Source organism: Peromyscus leucopus, chromosome 4 (assembly GCF_004664715.2).
Source record: "Peromyscus leucopus breed LL Stock chromosome 4, UCI_PerLeu_2.1, whole genome shotgun sequence".
Classification (NCBI taxonomy): domain Eukaryota; kingdom Metazoa; phylum Chordata; class Mammalia; order Rodentia; family Cricetidae; genus Peromyscus; species Peromyscus leucopus.
The window spans coordinates 87,148,453-87,171,439 of record NC_051066.1 but is presented as its reverse complement, the minus strand read 5'-3'; the positions used below and the strand labels follow the sequence as shown (position 1 = coordinate 87,171,439).

At 40.8% G+C, this 22,987-nt stretch overlaps 2 protein-coding genes across 2 annotated transcripts in view; one reads left to right on the top strand and one right to left on the bottom strand.

Annotated features, from left to right (window-relative positions):
• The window catches only part of Chrm5 (cholinergic receptor muscarinic 5), a 62,470-nt gene that overhangs the window by 8,249 nt on the left and 31,234 nt on the right, over nt 1–22,987 (top strand). The window lies entirely within an intron of this gene.
• Nucleotides 1–22,987, bottom strand: part of Aven (apoptosis and caspase activation inhibitor) — a 137,505-nt gene that overhangs the window by 96,679 nt on the left and 17,839 nt on the right. The window contains 1 exon segment of the mRNA XM_037205088.1: nt 16,655–16,832. Coding sequence (XP_037060983.1) covers nt 16,655–16,832 — 178 coding nt within the window.

Sequence of the window (22,987 nt, the reverse complement as noted above, 5' to 3'; positions counted from 1 at the left end):
CTATTCCAAACCAGCCAATGCCTGTGCGGTTACTACACAGCTTTAACTGTCACGTTGCACTCCTCTGAGATCACATGCTTTTGTGGACAGCCATAAATAGACAAGAGGAGAAAAGCTCCAGTGGCCTGCACACCTTTATTTTGTAAGATCCTCTAAAACCATATTATAAATTCCTTATAACTTTATACTCATAAAGGTTTTAAAGAATCAGACTGACCTGTTACAGCCGTAAATGTACAACCATTTGCATTACCAACAAACCTAAGTACCAGGAAAAGGTGAGAACTTTTTAAATAAACTTATCTTTTCTGTCTCAGATTGCCAACTGAACTTTTGAGGCAGATGTCCTAGACAGTGGAATCATGGGTTACTTTCTTTTGTATGCTCTCCCCTCCCACTCCTGAGCAAGGCTCTGGTGGTATCATCTATTATGGACAGAATAAAATAACCAATAACCAAGGATCTCTTGAGAGGGAAAGCAACTCCCCACAGCCATTTCTTATACAAAAAGGAGATGCCTAAACTGGTCCAAGTGATGAGAGAAAGTGACTGCTGAGTGCTCAGCCTTAGGGGACACCTATATCACCCCTCCAAGGCTCAGGGACATCAGGGAAGAGAGGGAGAAAGAATGTAATGGAGGAAGGGATGGAATATGGAACACTGTCTTTCAGACATGCCATGGCTGTTTCATCTATAAAACTCACAGCAGTTGTGATCACCTGCACAAATCCTGCAAAGCATGTACCCATCAACAAGCTGTCACAGAGAGGGGAGGTACTCAAGAGGCCTCACCCTTCCCTGAAGATTTAGGTGCTTGTGAGTGTAGCTTAGTGGGTAGAGAGCCCAGTTTAGCATACCAGATGCCCTGGGCTTCATCTCCAGCACCACCCAACATGAGGTGCTAGAGGCAGACACATCTGGAATCCCAAACACTCCAGAGGTGGAAGCTGGAGGATCAGGACATGCAGCACATGCTAGATCTTAATCAGCTAACAGCCCACCCTGTCTATATTAGACCCTTCTCAAATCAACAAAAGAAAGGTCAGAGCCGTCTCTGAATATTTATAAGTAGTTAATGGTGGCTAGTGGGAAGGGGGCTCATGAGGCCCCATTCTTCCCTGAGTTTCTATAGGTAGTGATTGCTGGGTGAGGGAAAAACATTTTCAACCCTAATTAAACCCATTAGGTCACACACACACACACACACACACACACACACACACACGCACACACATGCACACATACACAAGAAAAAGAAAAAAGAAATGAAAAGAGGAGGGAAGAAGGAAAGAGGAAGGAGGGAGGAGAGAAGAAAAAAGAGAAAACTTATGAAAGTATAAGGAAGAGTAATTAGCAAAAGCAATCAGTGAGGGGGAGTCGACAGGAGAGGGAGGACACTGGAGGTGGTGAATGTGATCAAAATACATTTAAATGTATGTATGAAATGCCAATGAAATCCATGATTATATAGAATATATGTTCATAAAAATACTCTATGTTCGTGGCCACAACATCAACTGCTTATGACACGGTTAATACTCTGTACAGAAAAAATAACTGTAGGCTCAAGTGGGTTCTCAAGAGAATAAAGAAGAAAGTATCCATCACTTCCCTCTTGACAGCAGAAAACCTACCATCTGCCCTTCTTAGAAACAACTTGAACAAAGACCTCCACTGCTTCAACTCAAGGAAACACAAAAGACTTGACTACTGCCCCAAGACTAGGAGGAAACAGCTCTGCTGCTATCCTGAAAGGTGATTTTCATGAATTGCTACCACTGAAAGCCCATCTGATCAACACTTCAAAAATGTGAGGGTAAAACAGCCTGAAACAAGTCCTCTGCTGCTCACTGCCTCCTCCCTTAGACACCACGCATCACAACCCATTCTAACATGTGTGCATGCTCATTCTCTGTTACAGGGCTAGGTCAGCATGCTAATGTGCACATGCTCATTCTCTGTTGGAGGGCTAGGTCAACATGCTTAGCTTTCAAGTTGCTCATCCCAGCTCAGTGGCCACAAGGAACACAGCTGGCACCCTTTCTCTCCTTTGGGACACTTTGAAAGCAAGTCTGGAAAACTGAGCTTTGAAAGTCTTTGACAATGTCTGCAAAGAGAGAATCATGTGTTCTCTTATACACTTGTGTTTCCTGTGATGGGATCTTGATGCAACTTTGTCTTCTCTGCATCACATCCAAGTTCATGTTAGAAAGGATGATTTCACAATTCACTATTCCTATTTAAAACTAGAAAGAGGCCCAAGGAAGGCTGGCCATCATGAATAAGTAACACTCACGTACTAGCAGTATTTCCTGAGCTCGCTCTGAGCAGATTCCCCATACTGCACTAAGACAAATCTAAAACACAGGCACAGGACTTACAGTGGACTTTTTTTAAAAAAACACAAAAGAAGTACATTTTAAAAGTAAAAAAAAAAAATGAAACCTATACTGGACAAATTGGTCTGAGAAAAATGGAACTCTGAGGAAAAAATAACAAAAACAAAAACCATAGTTGTTCATACCAGCAATACAACATTTAAGAACCCAAGGCAAATGGATTACTTCAAGTTCAAGTTTAGCCAGGACTACATAGTGAATTCCTAGCTATCCTGGGGTAAAGAGTAAAAACTGTCTCAAAAAAAAAAAAAAAAAAGCCCTATGTAATTATATGTGTATGTGTATATATGCTCATTGAGTTTTTATAGCTCACTGCAAAGGACAAAACACGAAGGACTCAATTCCTAAACCCCATTCCAAAAGAAAACATTAAAATTCAAATGGGTGTGTACTGCCATGATTTAGCTATAGTCTGTGCAGCTACAAAATAAGAAAAGGGGGGGGGGGCAACACCCGCCTTTAATCCCAGCACTGGGAGGCAAAAGCAGGCGGATCTCTGTGAGTTCAAGGCCAGCCTGGGCTACAGGTGAGTTCCAGGACAGGCTCCAAAGCTACACAGAGAAACCCTGTCTCAAAAAAAAGAAAAGAAAAGAAAGAAGGAAGGAAGGAAGGAAGGAAGGAAGGAAGGAAGGAAGGAAGGAAGGAAGGAAGGAAGGAAGGAAGGAAAAAAATTCTTCTTTGAGCATCTTACCTCCCACAGATACCTGCATGGCCCTGGGTTAAACTGCAACCCATATGCATTTCAGTTCTCCAATCTAAATACGTGAACAATTTGGCCAAAAGATGGCTGAGATTGTGCATGAGATAAGCACTCTGTGACTCTTTGAAGAATGAGGGAAAGAATGCCAATGGCTCAAAGCACATGGACGTCACACAACACGGAGCAGTGTGACAACCTCAGCAATCTAAAGGGCACATGCAGGAAGGAACAGGTACTCAGTGGTCAAGAGAAAAACAACCTATGTACTTGCACATCTTCCCTCTAGCAATTCCTTCTACCTACTTAAGAGAAGAGCAGATCAATACAAGAGGCCTGATTGCTATCAAAAGAATCCGTTCAGAACAACAGCTTCTCTAACTATGAATTCACCATGTAATGATGTTTCTTAACTGTCTGTTCTCTAGTGTTCAAAACGAAATTCAACTCACTTTTTCACTATGATCTCAAACTCCAAATGAAAACAAGTGTAAGAATAAAAATGGAGATTTAGACTTCCTAACTATATCAATGCTGCTTTTCAAAATGATACCACAGTAAACTAGTGTGGCTCACAGCAACCGGGAGAGCAAAGACGAGGTACACCACAATCAAACGTGTTCAGCTAAAGATGCCTTTAAGCTAAGCAGCAGCAAATTCTTTAGAAGCTATAGTAGTTAGCTGACAGGTACACACACTCCCACACAGACTGGATTTCAGACTGTTCTGTTAACAGCATACCTTCCAAGATCATTCCATTGGGAATGACTTCACTTGACAATCCTGAGCTGACACAGCTTGCTAAAATGGTTTCCTTAACCCTGTGCCTTCACCTGCAGGATGTTCTGATGTCGCTCCACGCACCAACACTCCGATGCATTAACTCTCAGGCAACAATCTCTAGCCACAGGCAGCAGGAACACACACTGAATATTTAACATACATAGAAGAGGTACCCTGAGAGTAAACAAAGAACAAACAAACATAGGAAACTTCATATGTCATAATAGGTAGTAAGAAACTATGGGCTAGATGGATGGAGAGCTCAGCAGTTAAGAGCACTGCTGCTCTTCCAGGGAACCCAGGTACAATTCCTAGCTCCCATGTGGAAGTTTACAACCATCTATATATAACTCTAGTTCCAAGGAATCTGAAGCCCTCCTTTGGCCTCCGTGGACAGTACGCATACATGTAGTAGACAGAAACACATGCAGACAAAACCACCGTACATATAAAAGAAATAAATTTACATAAATAGAAATAAGAATAATTTTTAAAACCTAAATAAAAAAGGGAAATTGTTTTTAAAAAGAGGACAGGCTCTGAAGACAAACTTGCCTCCCAATTTGCCCACTTATCATTGTCCACAAAGCAGAAAATTACTTCCTGCTCTAAGAGAAGTACAGAAAAGTACGTGTCCCCAAATCCTATTTACACTATATGCAAAGAAACATAAAGAAGATCAAGAAAATTACCAGCCATCTGGACTTCAAAATATAGGGGGAGAGCATAGTTCTCTCGTGGCCAATATCATAGCTTACCTAAAAATGATATCATGAGAACCTCCAGTCAAAAGGATTCCAACAACTTAGAATTCAGAAATGTTTTGAAATAAGTACCTTCTCATCTTAAAAAAGGAACCAGGCATGGTGGAGCACACCTTTAATCCCAGCACGCAGGGGGCAGAGCAGGCGGATCTCTGTGACTTGAGACATTAGCTTCGTCTACAAAGCAAGTTCCAGGACAGCCGGGGGTACACAGAGAGGCCCTGTCTCAAAAAATATCAAGAGGAGGGGGAGGAAAAGAAAAGCCATCAAGTTGGAAGCTACTGTGGCCACCTGGAGTCACACTGAGCTTAGGTGCGGCTGTACAACCACCACTTTGTCAGACCTTAGCAGCAACTCCTCTTGATCAGCTCTCAAAATTGCCAGGGGGGATAATTGAATATGAAAGCTAAGAAACTGTGTGAAAAATAGTAAGAAAAGTGGTATCTTATCAATTTTACTAAAAAAAAAAAAATAGGAAGCAGATGAATTTGCTTGACTTTTAGCATGCGTGACTTATAACACATAATTATCTTTTTGTTTGAGTTAATCATTCTCAGCAGTCAAGGAAAACTCATTTTGTGTTGAAGCTCCTGAGTGTCTCTGTCATAATAATCCAAGTCAAGGCTGAAATAAATCCACATTTCCCAGGTTTTTTGGTTTAAATGGAGTGAGTAACAATAATATTTTCGGGCTGGTGAGACGGCTCGGTGTTTACAAAAAGAACTTAATCTTTACAAATTTGCAATGAAACATAACAATATCAATAATCCTGCACAACAAATTAACTGTACAGAATTCCAAATCATTACACTATGGAGTTTTTCTCCATGACGGGAATACTATGGGCATTAGGTCTGTGAGAACATCAGGCACCTAGACTTCTGGGCCACTGCTATCCAGGGAATTGTAGAGAATGATTTAGGAAGCAAAGGCTCCCCAGGAAAACTGATTCCCTGGGTATTTCTTGAGTTCCTATTATTGAACATTTCGAGTGCCCGGCCCTTTCTTTTCTCAGAAGGTTATTTAGTGTTTTCAAATGCTACTTACTATTATAAGTTGATTTTGCATGCACCTGTCCCACATTTGCTCACTAGTGATTATGGGGTTTGTTTGGTTTTTAAGCATTCAACAACAAAACTGGTAAAGCTTTACTGTAGGTTTTCGATGAACCTTTAGTGTTTTCTCCTATAAAATCATGTCATCTGCAGAGACTACTTCACTCCATCCTTTCCCTTTGGGTTTCTCTCTTTCTTTCTCTTTTTTCTTTTCCCTTGCCTGATCACTCTGGTGTGGAACAGAAGCCCTGTGCAGGTCCGTCCTTGTCTTATCTCTGATCTTATGAGGAAACCCTTAAACATTTCACTGTTGGATGTGAGTTTATCATATACAGCCTTAATTTTTTTAGGGAAACATTCCTTCTACACCAAATTTGTTGAAAATTCTCACAGTGAAAGGATTTTCTCAAATGTCTCTTCTGTATCTACAGGATGATCATGTTTGTCCATCCTATGAATATGATGAATCCCATTCGCTAAATTACATGCCCCAGGGGAAAAATCTTACTTGATCATGGTGAATGATCTTTAACATAAATTCACTTCTCCCAGCCAGGTGGTAGTGGTGCACGCCTTTAATCCCAACACTCAGGAGGCAGAGCCAGGTGGATCTCTGTGAGTTCAAGGCCAGCCTGGGCTCCCGAGTAAGTTCCAGGAAAGGCGCAAAGCTACATAGAAAAACCCATTTTGGGGGGAAAAATTCATTTCTCCCTATCTGTGGGTTTTACAGCCATGGATTTATCCAACCATAAATCAAAAACAAACATTTTAACCGTATTTGACTGAACATATACAGACATTCCTCTCGTTATTATTACCTAAACAAAACAGTATAGTAACTATTTGTATTATATTAGGTATTATTAGTAATATAGAGAATGGGTAAGATCTTGGAATGTGTAGCTCAGTGGTAGAACACTTGCCCAACATGTACAAAGCCCTATACAGCAAGGATTTAGAACATCAAATACACAGAAAAGGCCCTTCCTATTTTAAAATACTATAATAAAAACACTAAAATACAGAACAAAGTACACTGAAAGCTGCAATAGAGAAACACCAAGTCATATATAAAGTTAGGCCCACCAAAATAACAGCAGATGTCTCAACAGAAACTCTAAAATCAAGGAGAGCTTAGAATAACGTATTCAAGCACTAAACCACAACTGCCAATCCAAAGTACTATACCCAGAAAAATTAACTGTCATAATTGAAAAGCAAATGAAAACTTTGTAAAGTAAGAAATGGCTAAAGGAATTCATGACCACTAAACCAACTCTACAGAAGAACTGTGAAAGAATCCTTCAGAAGCCGGGGCGGTGGTGGCGCAAGCCTTTAGTCCCAGCACTCGGGAGGCAGAGCCAGGTGGATCTCTGTGAGTTCGAGGCCAGCCTGGTCTACCAAGTGAGTTCCAGGAAAGTCGCAAAGCTACACAGAGAAATCCTGTCTCGAAAAAACAAAAAAAAAAAAAGAATCCTTCAGAATGAAAAAAAATAAATAAACAAACAAACAAACATACTCACGAAGCCACAAGAAATAATGAATCATGTTAGAAAAGCAGTTAAGTGGGGCTGGAGAGATGGCTCAGTGGTTAAGAGCACTGACTGCTCTTCCAGAGGACCCAGATTCAATTCCCAGCACCCACATGGCAACTCACAACTATCTGTTACTCCAGTTCCAGAGGACCTGACATCCTGCAAAATACCAATGCACATGATATAAAATAAATAAATTTTAAAAAATAAGTAAATAAAAAAGCAGTTTAGCAAATGAGAAATAGGAAAGCATTAAACACTACGAAATCTAAAAAATGACAGGAATTAATATATACCTTTTTATAATAATTCTGAGCATTTAACAATCTCAACTCCCTAATCAAAAAACATAGACCAACATATGAGATTAAAAAATAGGATCCATCTATCTATTGCCTCTGCACCTCAACCTCACAAACAGACACAACTTTACAATAAAGGGAAAGGAAAAGGTACTGTGAGAAAATCAAACTAGGAAACCAAGAGGTGCTATTCACTATCTGACAAAATAGATCAATGCGAAGCCAGGCAGAAGAGTCTACAGGGTTTCCATTTGCTCAGAAAACTTCTTCTGTCCTTAGTTTTCAGTCTCTGTGAGTCTTCTAAGGTGCAGAGTCACATATTTGGGTCTTGTCTATTTATCTAATTAACCACTCCTAAGGGGAATGGAATACTTTTACATTCAAAGTCATTGTTGATGGGTAAGGACTAACTGTTATGAGTTGTTGTTTGTGTTGTAGCTAAAGCTTCGCCTCAACACACAGAGAGATAACAAAATCTACCATAGTTGGTTAACATTAAGGTTTAAAGAACCAGAAGAGCCTTTCTTACATTACCATAAGCACATACCTCTCCTTCTTACTGACTATAATCCTAAAACTACTAAGAACTCTATGTTTGACTTCTTGGTCTGAAGATGCTACAGAACTATTAAAGGTTCAAAGAAGTCAGGAAAACAGAATTTATTTGCCTACACAGTGGAAAGGACCACGGTTGAACTCATGGCAATCAAATGTACTCTAAAAGAGTCCCAGTGACACTCATGGGTGAGATGCACACGGACACTCACGCAACTCCCAGCATTTTAGTTATGCACATTTGATTGACTGTCTTTACATCTTGAATATATATGACATCATGGTTAAGTCACCGCTCAACTTCTTTTGCTTAGCATAATAAACCTTCCACCACAGATTCTGTCTTTCTCATGCTAAATCCCCGCCCCACTGCCCTGACCTTATATATAAAATGAGTTCCTGGCCATTGTTTTTGTATTCTGATTAGACAGTACCACATTATTCTGACATACCTGTTTTAATGATCTGATGTCAGAAGTTAGCATCTACTTCTACCCTTCACAGTGTGCCTTCCTCATGTTATAGCCTTTTTTAAAATAATTCCACACGATCCTCACAAAGATTAAACTAGACTAGATTAAAATAAAGCTATGTCTAACTCAGTCGTCTGTTGAAGGATGTGGCCATGAGTTCCCCTCTCAGAGTCTGTACAGAACTCCAATCACCTGACAACTTTTGATCAAGCCCCTTCCTTCATCCTTCACAACCATCCTACACTGCAGCTGTCTACTGAAAGACATGACTCCGCACTGGCAAGGTTATTAGCTGCCTTTCCCTAACCTTTGAAGTCATTCCCCTTAACCCCAGCCTACCTCCATTCCCACCTCCTCCAGGGCAAATCCTCCCCCGAGGACTGCGATCAACCTGGTAGACTCAGTCCAGGCAGGTCCAGTCTCTTCCTCCCAGACTGAGCCAAGTGTCCCTGCATAAGTCCCAGGTTTCAAACAGCCAACTCATGCAATGAACACAGACAGGACTTGGTCCCACTGCCTAGATGCCTCCCAAACTGATCAAGCCAATCAACTGTCTCACCTATTCAGAGGGCCTGATCCAGCTGGGGGTCCCTCAGCCTTTGGTTCATAGTTCATGTATTTCCATTCATTTGGCTATATTTTTTTTCAATAATTGAGTAAAACCGAAATTTATTATAAGCTACAGTCATCCTAGGGCCATGGTGGTCTTTTTAATGGGAATAAGAGCAGTGTGGTGTTTTGAATGAGACTGGCCCTACAGACTCATATATTTACATGCTTAGTCCCTAGTTGATTTGATGACGTCAGGGAAGAACTAGGAGGTATATAGCCTTATTGAAGGAGGTGTGTCATTAGGGGTGGGCTTTGAGGCTTCAAAAGCTCATGCCAATTTTTCTTCTCCCTCTCCTTCTTTCTCTCCCCCGCCTCCTACTTGCTACATGAAGATCATGACATAAAGCTCTCAGCTACTTCTCCAGTATCATGCCTACCTGCATGCTACCATGTTTCCCGACATAATGATAATAGACTAACCCTCTGAAAGTGTGGACAGGCCCCAATTAAATGCTTTCCTTTTATAAGAGTTGCCTTGGCCATGGCGTCTCTTCACAGCAATAGACAAGCAGAAAGGAGGCAAGAGCAATTGAAAAGAATATGCTACAGCTGTTAGCATGTAACACCCAGACTTGATATGGCTAAGTAGACATTTGTCAACCTGAAGAGTATCTGTAATATAAGTCAAACCCAAAAAAGACTTGTGAATTTTCTCTTACTAGAAATAAGAATAATCTAAATTATCTAATCATCTGAATAAGCCAACACTCAACTGGAAAATGAACTTGAAGACTGCAGTCACAGCTAGGGATCCTGTGACATTGGCTCTGGGGACTGGGACAAGAAAAAAGCACAATTGTCAAAAATGGTGATGGTGTGGACAGTGGACCGAACAAAATTTACCAAGTATTATTTTGGTGACTTTAATTTACCAGGGCACAATCTACTTAAGGGAATAGATCAAAATGAGTAAAAGCTAAGTACCTCAGGATATAACGATAAAATACAGGAGTTTAGGGCTGGCAAGATAGTAAGCAAAGGTTCTTTGCCATCAAGCCTGAAGGCCTGAGTTTAATCCTGGGGCCCAGATGGTGTAAGGATAAAACCAAATCCAAGCTGTTCTCTGGCCTCCTCATGCTCATGGTATGCATATCCCATCAGCACACAAAGAAATAAACAGATGTCATAAAAACATTTTTGAAGTTGGTGACATGGTTCAGTGGTTAAGAGCACTGGCTGCTCTAGCAAAGGACCTGGGTTCAATTCCCAGCATCTACATGGATGCTCACAACCATCTAGAAGTCCAGTTCCAGGGCATCTAATACCCTCTTCTGACCTATGCAGGCACTTCATGCATGTGGTACACATGTATACATGCAGGCAAAACACCAACACATATAAAAATAAAAATAAATTTTAAGTCTATATTACTATATTAAGTCTTTAATATAGCAGTAGCAGTGTTGAGCAAACCAGACAATACTTTTGGAAATAAGTGAAGATAAAACTAAAAAACAAACCTCTCTACTGAGTACAAACTATCAGACCATTAAGGACCACGAGGAATAAGATGCAAACAGATCCAACTGGTGCAACTTTGGTAACACAGGAAATACTAGAAGATAAGGTTGAGCACAAGGTATTCAGATTAGGTCGCTACTCACAGTGTTTAAGGTGACAATTTTATACAGGCCTTACTCTTAGCCCAGACCCTCTGATGTAAAGACACAAACCTCCTAATATTTTTCAAGGAAGATTACTTTCAAAAGGGGGAGGTGGGGAGGACTAAGAAAAGCAAAACAAAGTAAAAGATAAATAACCCTAAGCAAGGGCAGAAAGACCAGAAGTGCTAAGGAGCTGAACAGGAGTCTCTAGACTGGCCATTTGGTAAAACCACTGGGTGACTTAAGATGACAAGCCACACCAAGACCCACAAAGATCCACACATACTTTCATGAAAGCATGGAAAAATTAAAAAGGACATACTTTAGCAGAGGAGCAAAAGAGACAATAATTTTATTTAATAAAAAAAATTCAAGGAGCACTAAATAAAACTGAAAAGACCCCTAACGGTAACTTAAGAGGAACAAAGAACTGATGTGGGAAATGCTGGGCCCTAAAGGAAGCATTAGAGAAACTCACAGACGTCTACAGGATCCCTGAGCAAACAGGAGCCAAAAGGTCATAAACACAAAAGGAGAGAAATGGAAATAGGGCTTCCAGGCCGAGGCCTCTAAGCAGTTTCAGAGTAAGAAAAGGAAAGCTGACTGAGACGGAGCAAAGGATGCGACTGGACCAGCAAACACTCAAAGAGCCTGCATCACAGCAAAGAAAACAAGACGCTGGAAACAAGTTTAAGTCTTCAGCTCCTCTTAACCTTTTTGAGGTTTTAAAGAGAAAATCAGATATGACCCACTTCTATATTCCAGTGTAAGAAAGACTATTTTATCACTGAGCTACTTTTTTAGGTTAAATGTCTAGTTCTGTGTTTTGTTTTGTTTTGAGATTATCCACATACCAACGGGAGGTTCCCTTACTAAGTTGCCTTTCCCAGATCCAACTATTTTAGTACACACTATATACTATGTAAAAAGGTAAGGGTGGGGAAGATCAGTGTACTGAATCAATGAAACTGCTCCACTGCTAAATATAAAGAGTGGTTCAAGGTTTAGAAGCACAGGCTACCAGTGTGTTATCTTCTTTTCCCTTTCGGTCAAAATTGATGATGCAAGAACACAGCATAGGGACATCAAATACCATTAAAACTAAAGTCTGCCCCACAAAGTAACTTTTCACAGTTAAACTGAGGAAGATATGTAAGGGCTTTATATGAAAATATGCATATCAATAATGTTGATCCCAAAGATGGGCGAGGAGAAAAACTACCGACCCAAATCATCATGGCCAAATTAATTAAAGCAAGCTGTCTTAGTTAGGGTTTTACTGGTGTGAAGAGACACCATGACCACAGCAACTCTTATAAAAAGGAAAACATTTAATTGACACTGGCTTACAGTTTCAGAGGTTTAGTCCGTTACCAATCAGCATGGCAGCGTGCAGACAGACATGGTGCTGGAGAAGGAGCTGAAAGTTCTTTCTACATCTGGGTCCGCAGGCATCAGGAAAAGACAGTGACACCCTGGCCAGGCTTGACCTTCTGAGACTTCCAAGCCCACCCCTACTGGCACACCTTCTCTAACAAAGCCACACCTACTCCAATAAGGCCACACCTCCTAATAGTGTCACTCCCTATGGGCCTATAGGGACTATTTTCTTTCAAACCACCACAAAAGCAATTAATGAAAGCAAGCTTTTTTAAAATTCATGTACATGGGCTGCCTCCCCCTAAGATGGGGTTTGAGAGGTCAGCATTGGATGTAAGGAAGACAAGGTTATTGCAGCTCAGGGGTAGGGGAATCTCCAAATGGGGATTTGGCTGGCAAAACAGGTTGGATTATAGCAGCAGAACAAACAAGTTAATCCTAACACCCTCTTGAAACAAAGACATGGCTGCAAGGTGGGCAAAACAAGGGAGTCATGTCATAACAAGGTCGTCATAGGTGGTCATCTAACCTTTTGAAACAAAGGTAGAGTTGCAAAATGGTTTAAACAACTTTTTGAAACAAAGACATGATTGCCATTCCTGGAACTGGCAGTACAGAAAGAACCATTTGTAGTTAAGGTTACAGGTGGGGCAGAGCCCAATCCTTGAGAAACAGATTTAGTCACAAACAGGAATGAACCTAGTTTGTCTTTACTATAAGATGGCTTTTAAGCCTAAGATGGAGGCAGACTGGTTCTTCAATAACTCTATGACCAAACTTATCTAATCATGTCATTTTCATATTTTCACTAAAAAATAAACAAAGCTGTACACTTACACCTAATTTTTTTTCTTCCACATTTATCTTCAATCTTATCCTGATATTGTGCTCGCACTGTGAGCACTTTGGAACTCTGGAAATCAGTAGCATCTTGAAAGGACTAGACAGTACACACGGCATGAACTCAGTGACTGACTTTTAGGGTGGAAGGTAACAAGAAAGAAAAAAACTGCTTCAAGACTTACGATTTACACCTGTTTATACCTGAGGGTAAATGAGGGCAGGCTACCACTTCCAAACTTTGCTGTTGTTTTTGTTGTTGTTGTTTGTTTGTTTGTTTTGTTTTCTGAGACAGGATCTCTCTATGTAGTCCTGGCTGTCATAGAACTCATCAGATCTTCCTCAAACTCACAGAGACCCTCCTGCCTCTGACTCCAGAGTGCTGGGATTAAAGGCATGCATCACCACAACCAGCCCCACGTTCAAACTTTATTTTAAATTCATTTATTTTATGTGTCTGGGTATTTTGCCTGCATCTTTGTGTATGTACCACATGTATGACTGTTACCTGCAGACACTAGAAGAGTGCACTGGATCACCTGGAACTGGAGTTACAGACGGTTGTGAACAACCATATGGGTTCTTGTAGCATGAATCTTAAAAGGTCTTATTAATAAAAAACAAACCCAGAGCCAGGTATTGGGGTGAACACTGAAAGATCAGAGAGACAGAACAGGCCACAGCCACCTCACCTTGCCAATTCCTCAGTTGATCCTGTTTCCTCAGACTGGAAGTCTCTGAGTCCTCATCCAAATGGATCTCAGCTGAACTGCTGCTCAAAAGTCTAAAAGTTTAACCAGGCTAGTTCCTGGTCCTCACACCTTATACACCTTTCTACTTCCTGCCACCACTTCCTGGGATTAAAGGCATGAGTCACCATGCCTGGCTGTTTCCAGGGTAGCTTTGAACTCACAGAGATCCGGATGGATCTCTGCCTTCAGAATGATAGGTTTAAAGGGTGTGTGCCACCATTTTTCTGGCCTCTGTATCTAGTGGTTGTTCTGTTCTCTGACCCCAGATAAGTTTATTAGGGTGCACAATATTTTGGGGAACACAATATCACCACAGGTGCTGGGAACAGAATTCTTGTCCTCTGCAAGTGCTCTTAACCACTGAGCCATCTCTCCAGCCCCCAATTCTTAAAATATACCTGAGGACTATAAGAATATTATTTAGAAACAAAAGCTAGTAGCCTAGTTATCTGGTTCAGAGGCTTACAGAAAGAGCAGACAGCTGCAAAGTTCCAGTCCCACCAGAATGAGTATGACCTAGAACAAACTATATGCCTTCCCATGTCCTCCAGAAATAAAGATGTAGATGCTACCAGCCATGGCTAGAGACTCAAGGCAGGCAGTGCCTGTCTGTACAAGTTGATGAGTTCTACAAAGGAGTGTCTTTTATAGGGAGAGTTGTAAAATTTAAAAATGGATAATACAGCCAGGTGTGGTGGCACAAGCCTTTAATTCCAGCACTCAAGAGGCAGAGGTAGGCAGACTTCTATGAGTTCAAGGCCAGCCTGATCTACAGATTGAGTTCCAGAATAGCTAGAGCTATTACACAAAGAAACTCTGTCTTGAACTCCCCTCCCCAAAAAATAGAGAATATATATGAACAATTTAACGAATAGCTCTTAATCCAAGGTAGCCATCATCCAAGCAAACAGAGTACAAAGAGAGTACTACCAATGTCACAGGAATTTCCAGGCCTACACACCTGCTGCATGCCTCTCCCTAACCATTACCCCTCTTCTCCCTCCTAAATAACACAGGTAACTTTTTCTTGCATAAGTTCCTTTAAGATATAGTCTCACTGTGTAGCCTAGTGAGGTGACCCTCCTACCTCAGCCTTCCAGGCACTGGATCACAGGTGAACACCAGCACACCTGGGTCCCATGTTTAAGCAGAACCACAAGGAGGTCTCCCACAGGTGCGCGATGTTTCTTTTGCTACACATAATGTCTGAGAGACTCACTCACATCTCTGTGCACTCTTTTCACTACTAGTAAATATGTGAGTTGCTTTCATTTGAGAGTCTCCTGAGCAATTCATCTATGAACATTCCTGAACATATACTTGAATTCTGTAGGGATTCATCAAGGGTAGAAGTGATGGATCCTTGAGGGCTGGGAAACAGCAAACAACCCTCCAGAGTGAATCTACCAACATAAGCGAACACCAAATGGGTAAGATAGAAAGTTATTCCTAATTACCAGTCCTCAAAAGTTAACTGTTATACATGGAAATCTACATAAAGATCATTCATAAGCATTCCTCCTTCAAAGCCTTTGAGCTTGCTGTCTTTGCCTGGAATATTCTTCTATATATATCCACAATGCTTCTTCCCTCCCCTTCCTCAAGACGTTAGCCAAATGTTATCTTCTCAGTAAGAACTCCTCTGGCCACTCTACAATACTGCAATAGCCCTTCCCCATTGATTCCTACCCCAAGCAATTGCCAAGATTTAATAAATTAATTTATATTAAAAAAAAGTATGAAAAATCAGAATCACTGTAAGGAGCAGGGAATGTGTATCGGAGGATACTCTTCAAATTTTATGACCACAGAATGAAATCTAACTCAGCAGGAGACCAAGACAGATGTCCTACAACATGCATGAAAAGACAGGGCAGTTCTTCTCAGCATCATGCTGCAGCAAGCAGCCAAAAAACCAGCAGCAGAGTGGAGCAGAAACGGAAGAACACAGCAAAGACATGTCAACAGCAATCTCCCAAGACAGAGATAATCAAACCTCGAAGAAATCAGTAAGCAGACTACAAAAAAAAAAAAAAAAAAAAAAAAAAACCAGAGGATTCAACCATGTGCCTTGCTTTAAATTATGTAAATAAAATGCTAAAAGAAATAACCAAAATCATAAGCCAATGGACATGCCTGCTGGGCTAGACTAGAATTTTAATTGAATTCAAACATTTATGCAGTATCTCTTATTGCCAGATACTCTTCAAATAATTAACTATAAAACTGATTGCATTAAACCCACATGCAGAATAGAAGTTAATTTAATTGCATTATTTCAATTTTATCCTCCAAGATCCTTTAGCCAAATAGCTGATAAGAATTAACTAGCCAGCTACATTTTACCTCTGTTTCCTCCCTCCTCCCTTGCATAAAAGGTGTTCATAAATTATAGTTGGCCAAAGTACAGGTAACAAGAAGAAAGCACTTGGTTGACTCAGGGTTTGAGCTCTTGACTAGTCAGAGTGGATTGCATTTGCAAATCCTCATCTAAAGGGGCTGTGCTATGAACAGCATCAGTTCACAGCACCAGAGTGAATCTTGTGCTTCTGGCTCACAATTTAACACCCTCACAATTTGTCCTACTCAGAACAGGTTCATCAATTATTATTCTTAGTCTAGCTCAGGCATTCAAAATTATAGGCACGGGCCAGCAAGAGAACTCAGCGTGTAAGGGTGCTTGCTGCCAAGCCAGACAACTAAGTTCTGTCCCTAAGACCCACATGGTAGAATGAGAAAACCAGTTCCTGCAGGTTGTCCTCTGACCTCCACATGCATATCCTGGCACAGCCATCTACACACTGACACATACACTATGACATTTGTAATGCAATTTCAAAAGCAACGGATGTCTACGCAATCTTCCCAGCACCGAGCAGCAAGCACACAACCGGAACCCATACCTGCAGAGCTCAGGAGGACACTGAAGTCCGTCCCCCGCTGTGATTCTCCACTTTCATCATTGACTTCTTTTTCAGTATCTTGATATCGATCCCAGTTAGAGACAATCTTTCTTCTAGAAAAATGTCCTTGCTCATCATTCTCTTCTCCATGGGTCTCTGAATCACTGTCATCTTCCACCTGCAATCATTAGAGACAAATCAATAGTCAGGCAGTGAATCCTGACGCTGGGAGTCTTGACAGTAAAATAACAGGACATCGGTGTAACACTAAAAACTGAATTTGTAAACGAGGCTGGAACCCTAAGCAGTATTTCCAAAGAACCTCACTCTATCAGAGCATTATCTCAGGGTAACTTCCTAATGAGTATGTAAGGAAATCGGTACATTCTGCCTGAACCTACCCCCACATATAGTGGCTGTTTCATCTACATAAAATCACCGAGGCTATAGGATTGTTAAGACTTTAGGACCAGAGCCTGGCAGGATGGCTCAGGGGCTAATGGCACTTGAGGCACAAGCCTGAGTGCCTGAGTTCCATCCCTGAAACCCACATAAAAATGAAAGGAGAGATTAACTCAATAAAGCTGTCCTCTGACCTCTGCATGTGTACTATGCACACATGGTGCACATCACACACACACACACACACACACACACACAAATAATAATAATAATAATAATAATAAATTTTAATACTTTAGAATGGAAATCAGCTCTCTCTGGAAATTTACAGATATTTGCAAACATACCTCACAAATGTGTCTTAATGGGAACTGAACTTGGAGGCATTCTTGAACATTTCTAGTCTTGAGCATTAAAAGAAAGCATGCATTAAAAGAAATCATGCAGAGAACAGAAGATTGTGAGAAATCCTACAATATACTTAGAAATGGTGATTTAATTGTACTAAGAAATAGACTGCAAGCCATCGAGAAAGATCAGTGGGTAAAAGTTTTAACCACATAGCCTGGGAACCTGAGTTTGATTCCCAAAACCCACAGTGGAAGGAGAGAATCAACCCTGACTGCAACATATGTGCCCACATTCGCCAATCCCCCCCACACACACATAATAATAATAATAATAAATGTAATGGGTTTCGAGAGATTGCTCAGTGGTTAAGATTGTTCTTCAAGAAACCTGGTTTAACTCCCAACGCCCACAAAGTAGCTCATAATCATCTGTATGTAATTCCAGTTCTAAGAGATCCAACACCCTCTTCTGGCCTCTGTAGGCACTGAATGCATATGGTGCCCAGAAATACATGCAGCCAATTTTTTGTAGGAAACAGAAACTGCAAAAGAAAAAATGGTGGCAGAATAGAGAACAGATTAGACAAACTTAATGGACTGGGGTGGGTGTCAGTGGCAGAAGAACTGGATGATGAGCTCTGGTGGGTGTCAGGGGAAGATGGTCCTCATTGATGAGCTGGGGTGGGTGTCAGTAGCAGAAGAACTGGTTGATGAGCTGGAGTATCAGTGTCAGAAGGTCCTGGTTAATGAGCTGGAGTGGGTATCAGTGTCAGAAGGTCCTGCTTGATGAGCTGAGTAGCTGTCAAGAGCAGAAGGTCCCAGGTTCCATCCCTAGCACATCACACACAGCCCAATGGATTCACAATGTAAGACTGGGAACTTATCTATTATTGTAATCTGAAAGACCTGCTCTCAAGGCTACATCCAGGGTCCAAGGAGAAAGCCATAGTGTAGCAAAACTTAACTTAGGACTTTTTTTATCTGAGGGGTAAAGTCTCATATACATGATATGAAAGCATGTTCTTTATTCTTCTGTTATAGCTCTAATTCTCTCTACAGCTCTAATCCTTCCTAAGTTCTGATTCCTTCTAGTTTCTAATTTCTTCCTAATTTCTTTTTATACAAAGCTATATACATATTTTTAGGAGGCGTTTTTCAATAGAGAGAAGCGACCTCTGAAGGTCATAGCACATTCCTTTAGTAAACAGTAAGGGGCAGAGCCATTTACCATGGCAACGCAAGGTTTCAAGGTTCCTGCTGTAAGACTGTGACCAGAGGCCAGGGGCACAGTGCCCAGTGAGACAAGCTGCTGAGGGATAGGTCTTTATCAGCCAGACTCAGCAAGTAAAGAATTGGCACGATTTTTTTAAATAATTTATTTAACTTTATTTTATGTGCAGTATCAGTTCCCCTGGAACTGGAGTTAACACACAGTTGTAAGCTGCCAAGGGGGTGTTGGAAATTGAACTTGGATCCTTTGAAAGAACAACAACCAGTGCTCTTAACCACTGAGCCATCTCTCCAGCCCCTTGGCATGATTTTTTTAGGTTGCTTTGTATTAGTAAGCTTGGTTAGACATCTGTGACTTTGTCCTTTACATATCTGTAGAGCTTTTAACTTATGATCTGTTTACAGAAACATTCAGTCTAGTTTGAACTTGCTCTGAGGTAAAAGTGAGCTACTTGTGTGTAGTTTGTCTAGACTGGGGAGAAATTGTTGCTTTCTATGTTAGTTTGAGTTAAAAGAACAAAGTAGGCTTTTAAATGTCTTATAGTCCTCATGAGACAATAGATCTAGTTATGAAGCATATTCTAGTATATTTTCTATATATTAAAATTATACAGCTTAATGAGAAGTCATCTTTCTGACCATCTACAAATATATGTGCCAATAGATTGAGATGCAGTCTTAAGATTACATATACATGTCACGTGAAATTAATGCAGGTATTGGGGAGATACCACAGCTGATTCTGCACGTGTGAAATTACAGACAAGAGCAATAGTTTCCAGAGTTGGTGGTCCCACAAGCCTTGCCTGGGCAGCATTCTCCTCCATAAGAAAATCATTCCTCTGGTGGACTGACACCTGGTTTATCAATTGCTATAAGCTGTATTTGAATCATGGCCCACAATAGCTCATGACAATCTATACTCTGATTCAAATAGTCTAACCAGGGGAAATAGTCATCATCAGAACAACTGAGAAATGTAAACAGTGACCAGACATTTGACCATATTAAGAATGAGCTAGTAATACTATTTACTGCTGATTCATAGCAATGTTATGAATTTTTAGTGTTCTCATGCATTAGGTGCAAATATTCAACCATATGTGAAAAGATAAGGCATCTGGGAGCTGGTTCAAATAGCGTATGGAGAAGAATGGTGGCCAGAAATAAACTACTTACATGATCACTGCTGAGATAGGGTGGTGAGTAATGGAAATTCATTATACAGTTAGCCTATGTGTTGTTATAGATTTGAAACTTTCCACAATAAAGTAATATTTTTTAAGGTGAGATGCATATAGAAACTAAACACATAGTTCAAAGGAAAGTCCAAAAGATTATAATATCCTTATTAAGAAAGTAAAACTAGTGAAATACATTCAAGCCAACCATTTATATACAACAGTTAAATATTAATTTAAAAACTCCAACTAGGGTTAGGGATTTAGCTCAGTGGTAGAGCGCTTGCCTAGCAAGCACAAGGCCCTAGGTTCGATCCTCAGCTCCAAAAGAAAATAAATAAATAAATAAATAAATAAATAAATAAATAAATAATAAAAATAAATAAAAACTCCAACTAGGGGGCTGGAGAGACAGCTCAGTGGTTAAGAGCACCAGCTGCTCTTCCAGAGGTCCTGAGTTCAATGTCCAGCAACCATATAGTGGCTCACAACCACAAATTAGGATTTAATGCCCTCTTCTGGCATGCAAGTATATACACAGAGCACTCATACATTAAATATAAAATATAAATAAATTTAAAACTTAAAAACTCCAATTAGCTAGGTGTGGTGGCACATATTGATAATTCCAACATCACCATGAATTAGAGGTAGCCTAGGCTACAGAGTAAGACCTATAGGTAGGTGATGGCTTCTCAGGAATAGAGTCAGTTTTCTTTAAGGGTGTGGTTTCTGGTAGGCCCACCATGCTCCACTGGGTGGCCCCACTATCAGGAGTAAATGGGCAGCACAATTGGACTCAATGGATCATTGGAAAGTACTTTTTTAAAAAACAACACTTTACTAACACAGAAACAGGACATTTGCCTTGTAGAAAATGATGAAGATAAAAACTAAGATACATTTTAAAACCCACTTTTGGGCTATTGGGGTACTATACACAAGGCCCTCCATTCAAATCCCCAGTCCTACCTGGAAAAGAAAACCTACTTCTCATCACTGAGAGAGTTCCATAACTCACATATTCCCAGTTCTTTCTTCCATTATACTTACACATTTTATCTTTGGCAACGAATTTCATTAAGTAAGCATGTTCTACCTCTCCATTTCAATCGATTTCATTTTCTATAACACACACTATCAGAAGGGTTGGTTCAGCTCTGTTTCTGAAAGAATCTCACTGTGTAGCCCCGGTTCTTCTCAGATTCGGATGCTTCGTGCTTCAGCCTCCTGAGTGCTGCTGAGGTCACAGGCAGGTGCCACCACACCCAGGCCAGCCTCCTGAGTGCTGCTGAGGTCACAGGCAGGTGCCACCACACCCAGGCCACACAGGCTACGTCTAGCCCCACCCGCCAAAACAAATTCCTGTACTGCTTGTCTCTTCCAGTAAGCCCCCACGCTTCCTGCTCACTATCCTCCATCACTGGAAGCCAGCACAAGCTCTCTTTGTAGTGTCGGTTTACTGACGAGGCCATCTTCTGTCTGGATTCTTCTCTGTTTTTCTTACATTACTTGTAAATTTGTTTTTAATTTCCAATGTTACCTAAATGCTCCATCAAATATGTCTTGTCTTGACAACAATGCACCACACATAATCCCTGGACAGTGTTATATCACGGTCAAATGTGTCTTGGCTACAATGTGCCACACAGTCCCTGCGCAGTGTTCTATCACATCAGCTGACAGAAAAAAGAAAGCCCAGCACAACTAACAAGATGACTGCAGAAGGGCTGATGACAGGCCTAACCCACTCATGGTGTCGATTTGTCCCCATTTCTATCTACAACGTTGCTTTAGCGTCACTATGGTCCTCTGTAAATCTGCAGTTTCCCGTCAACCATTCACCCAACAAATTTCACGTTAACAATTCTCACCTAAATGAAACTGCAAAAGTTTCCTAAAAGGACGGACTAAGTCAGCCTTTCCACATCTCTTTCAGTTCTGAAATACCGTAAGCTTCATTGCAAAAGAAAATGGTCATTTATATTAAAATCTAGAAATTACCAAATGTAACCTGAAGCCTGAAGGCTGCCATCTCTGTAAAATTCTGAAGACCCAAAGATGCTATGATTAAAGTTATTATTTAGTGAGTGAAATCTGCTACGGAAGTCAGCTAACATGTGGGACTCATGAGAATTTGGGGGCTAGAACTAGAACCAAAGGTGTTAGCAGGCTTCCGTGTGGGAAAACCCAATATTCTCTTGTCCCCCTGAGTGAAGTTCAGAGAAGCTTCTCCGGTTAGCCTGAAATCTCTAAGCAGCTAAAGCACATGGCAAACTGTGAGCCTGGACAAGATAACGATGCTGATGTAAAACGCACCTGTGACTGGAAACACCTGAGAGAACGCTTCAGCAGCAAAACAAACACTGAAATGAAAGGCAGGAGACTGGAGAGAACCCGGAGTCCTGAAATTATCATCATTCAATAGTCACTGAGTGTTCGGAGCTGCTGGCCTCCTGCGGATAAACGACTCCCTAATCTCCAATTAGAAGTGTCACCACACTAGGATCTCATTGCCCCTACCCAAATGTAAGGGTCAGAGGAGAGCAGAAAGAAGAAATAAAGCATAGAAGACATTTGCTTCGTTATACAAACATGGACACAGCAAGTGGGAATACTCAAGTGTTGTTTTTATGTTGACATCATTTCAAAGCCACACTGGTAATTTTCACAGCAATACTTTATACCTGGAAGCCCATCCTTGGTGGCGGTGTTCATAAAGTAACAGAAACCCAATTAGGTTACTTATGATCAAAGTACTGCCGGGCTATTATCCAGCCCAGTGGTAACACAAACCACACAAAAAAATCCATTTGGAACACACAGAGGGCCTCAGCTGAAATGAGAACTGTTTTACTTCTGATGGGCAAGAGTCAATTTGACTTGACCTTCTACAGAACGAAGAGGAAGAAAATCCTTCAGTGGACAGCTACTCAGGGTAGACAATCTAAAATTCTCCATCAGCTGGTGTGGTGGGCACGCCTTTAATCCTGGCAACTCAGGAACAAAAAAGACTAATCAATTTTCCACTAACAAGGAATGGCATGGTAACACTTTTATTCTCAGGACAATAGATTCAGCAACTCTTTGTACACTAACACACAAACACCAACAGGATTTAGCCAAGGTCTCCACTTTAGAACAAAGCTCACACTCCCAGATGTCTGGTA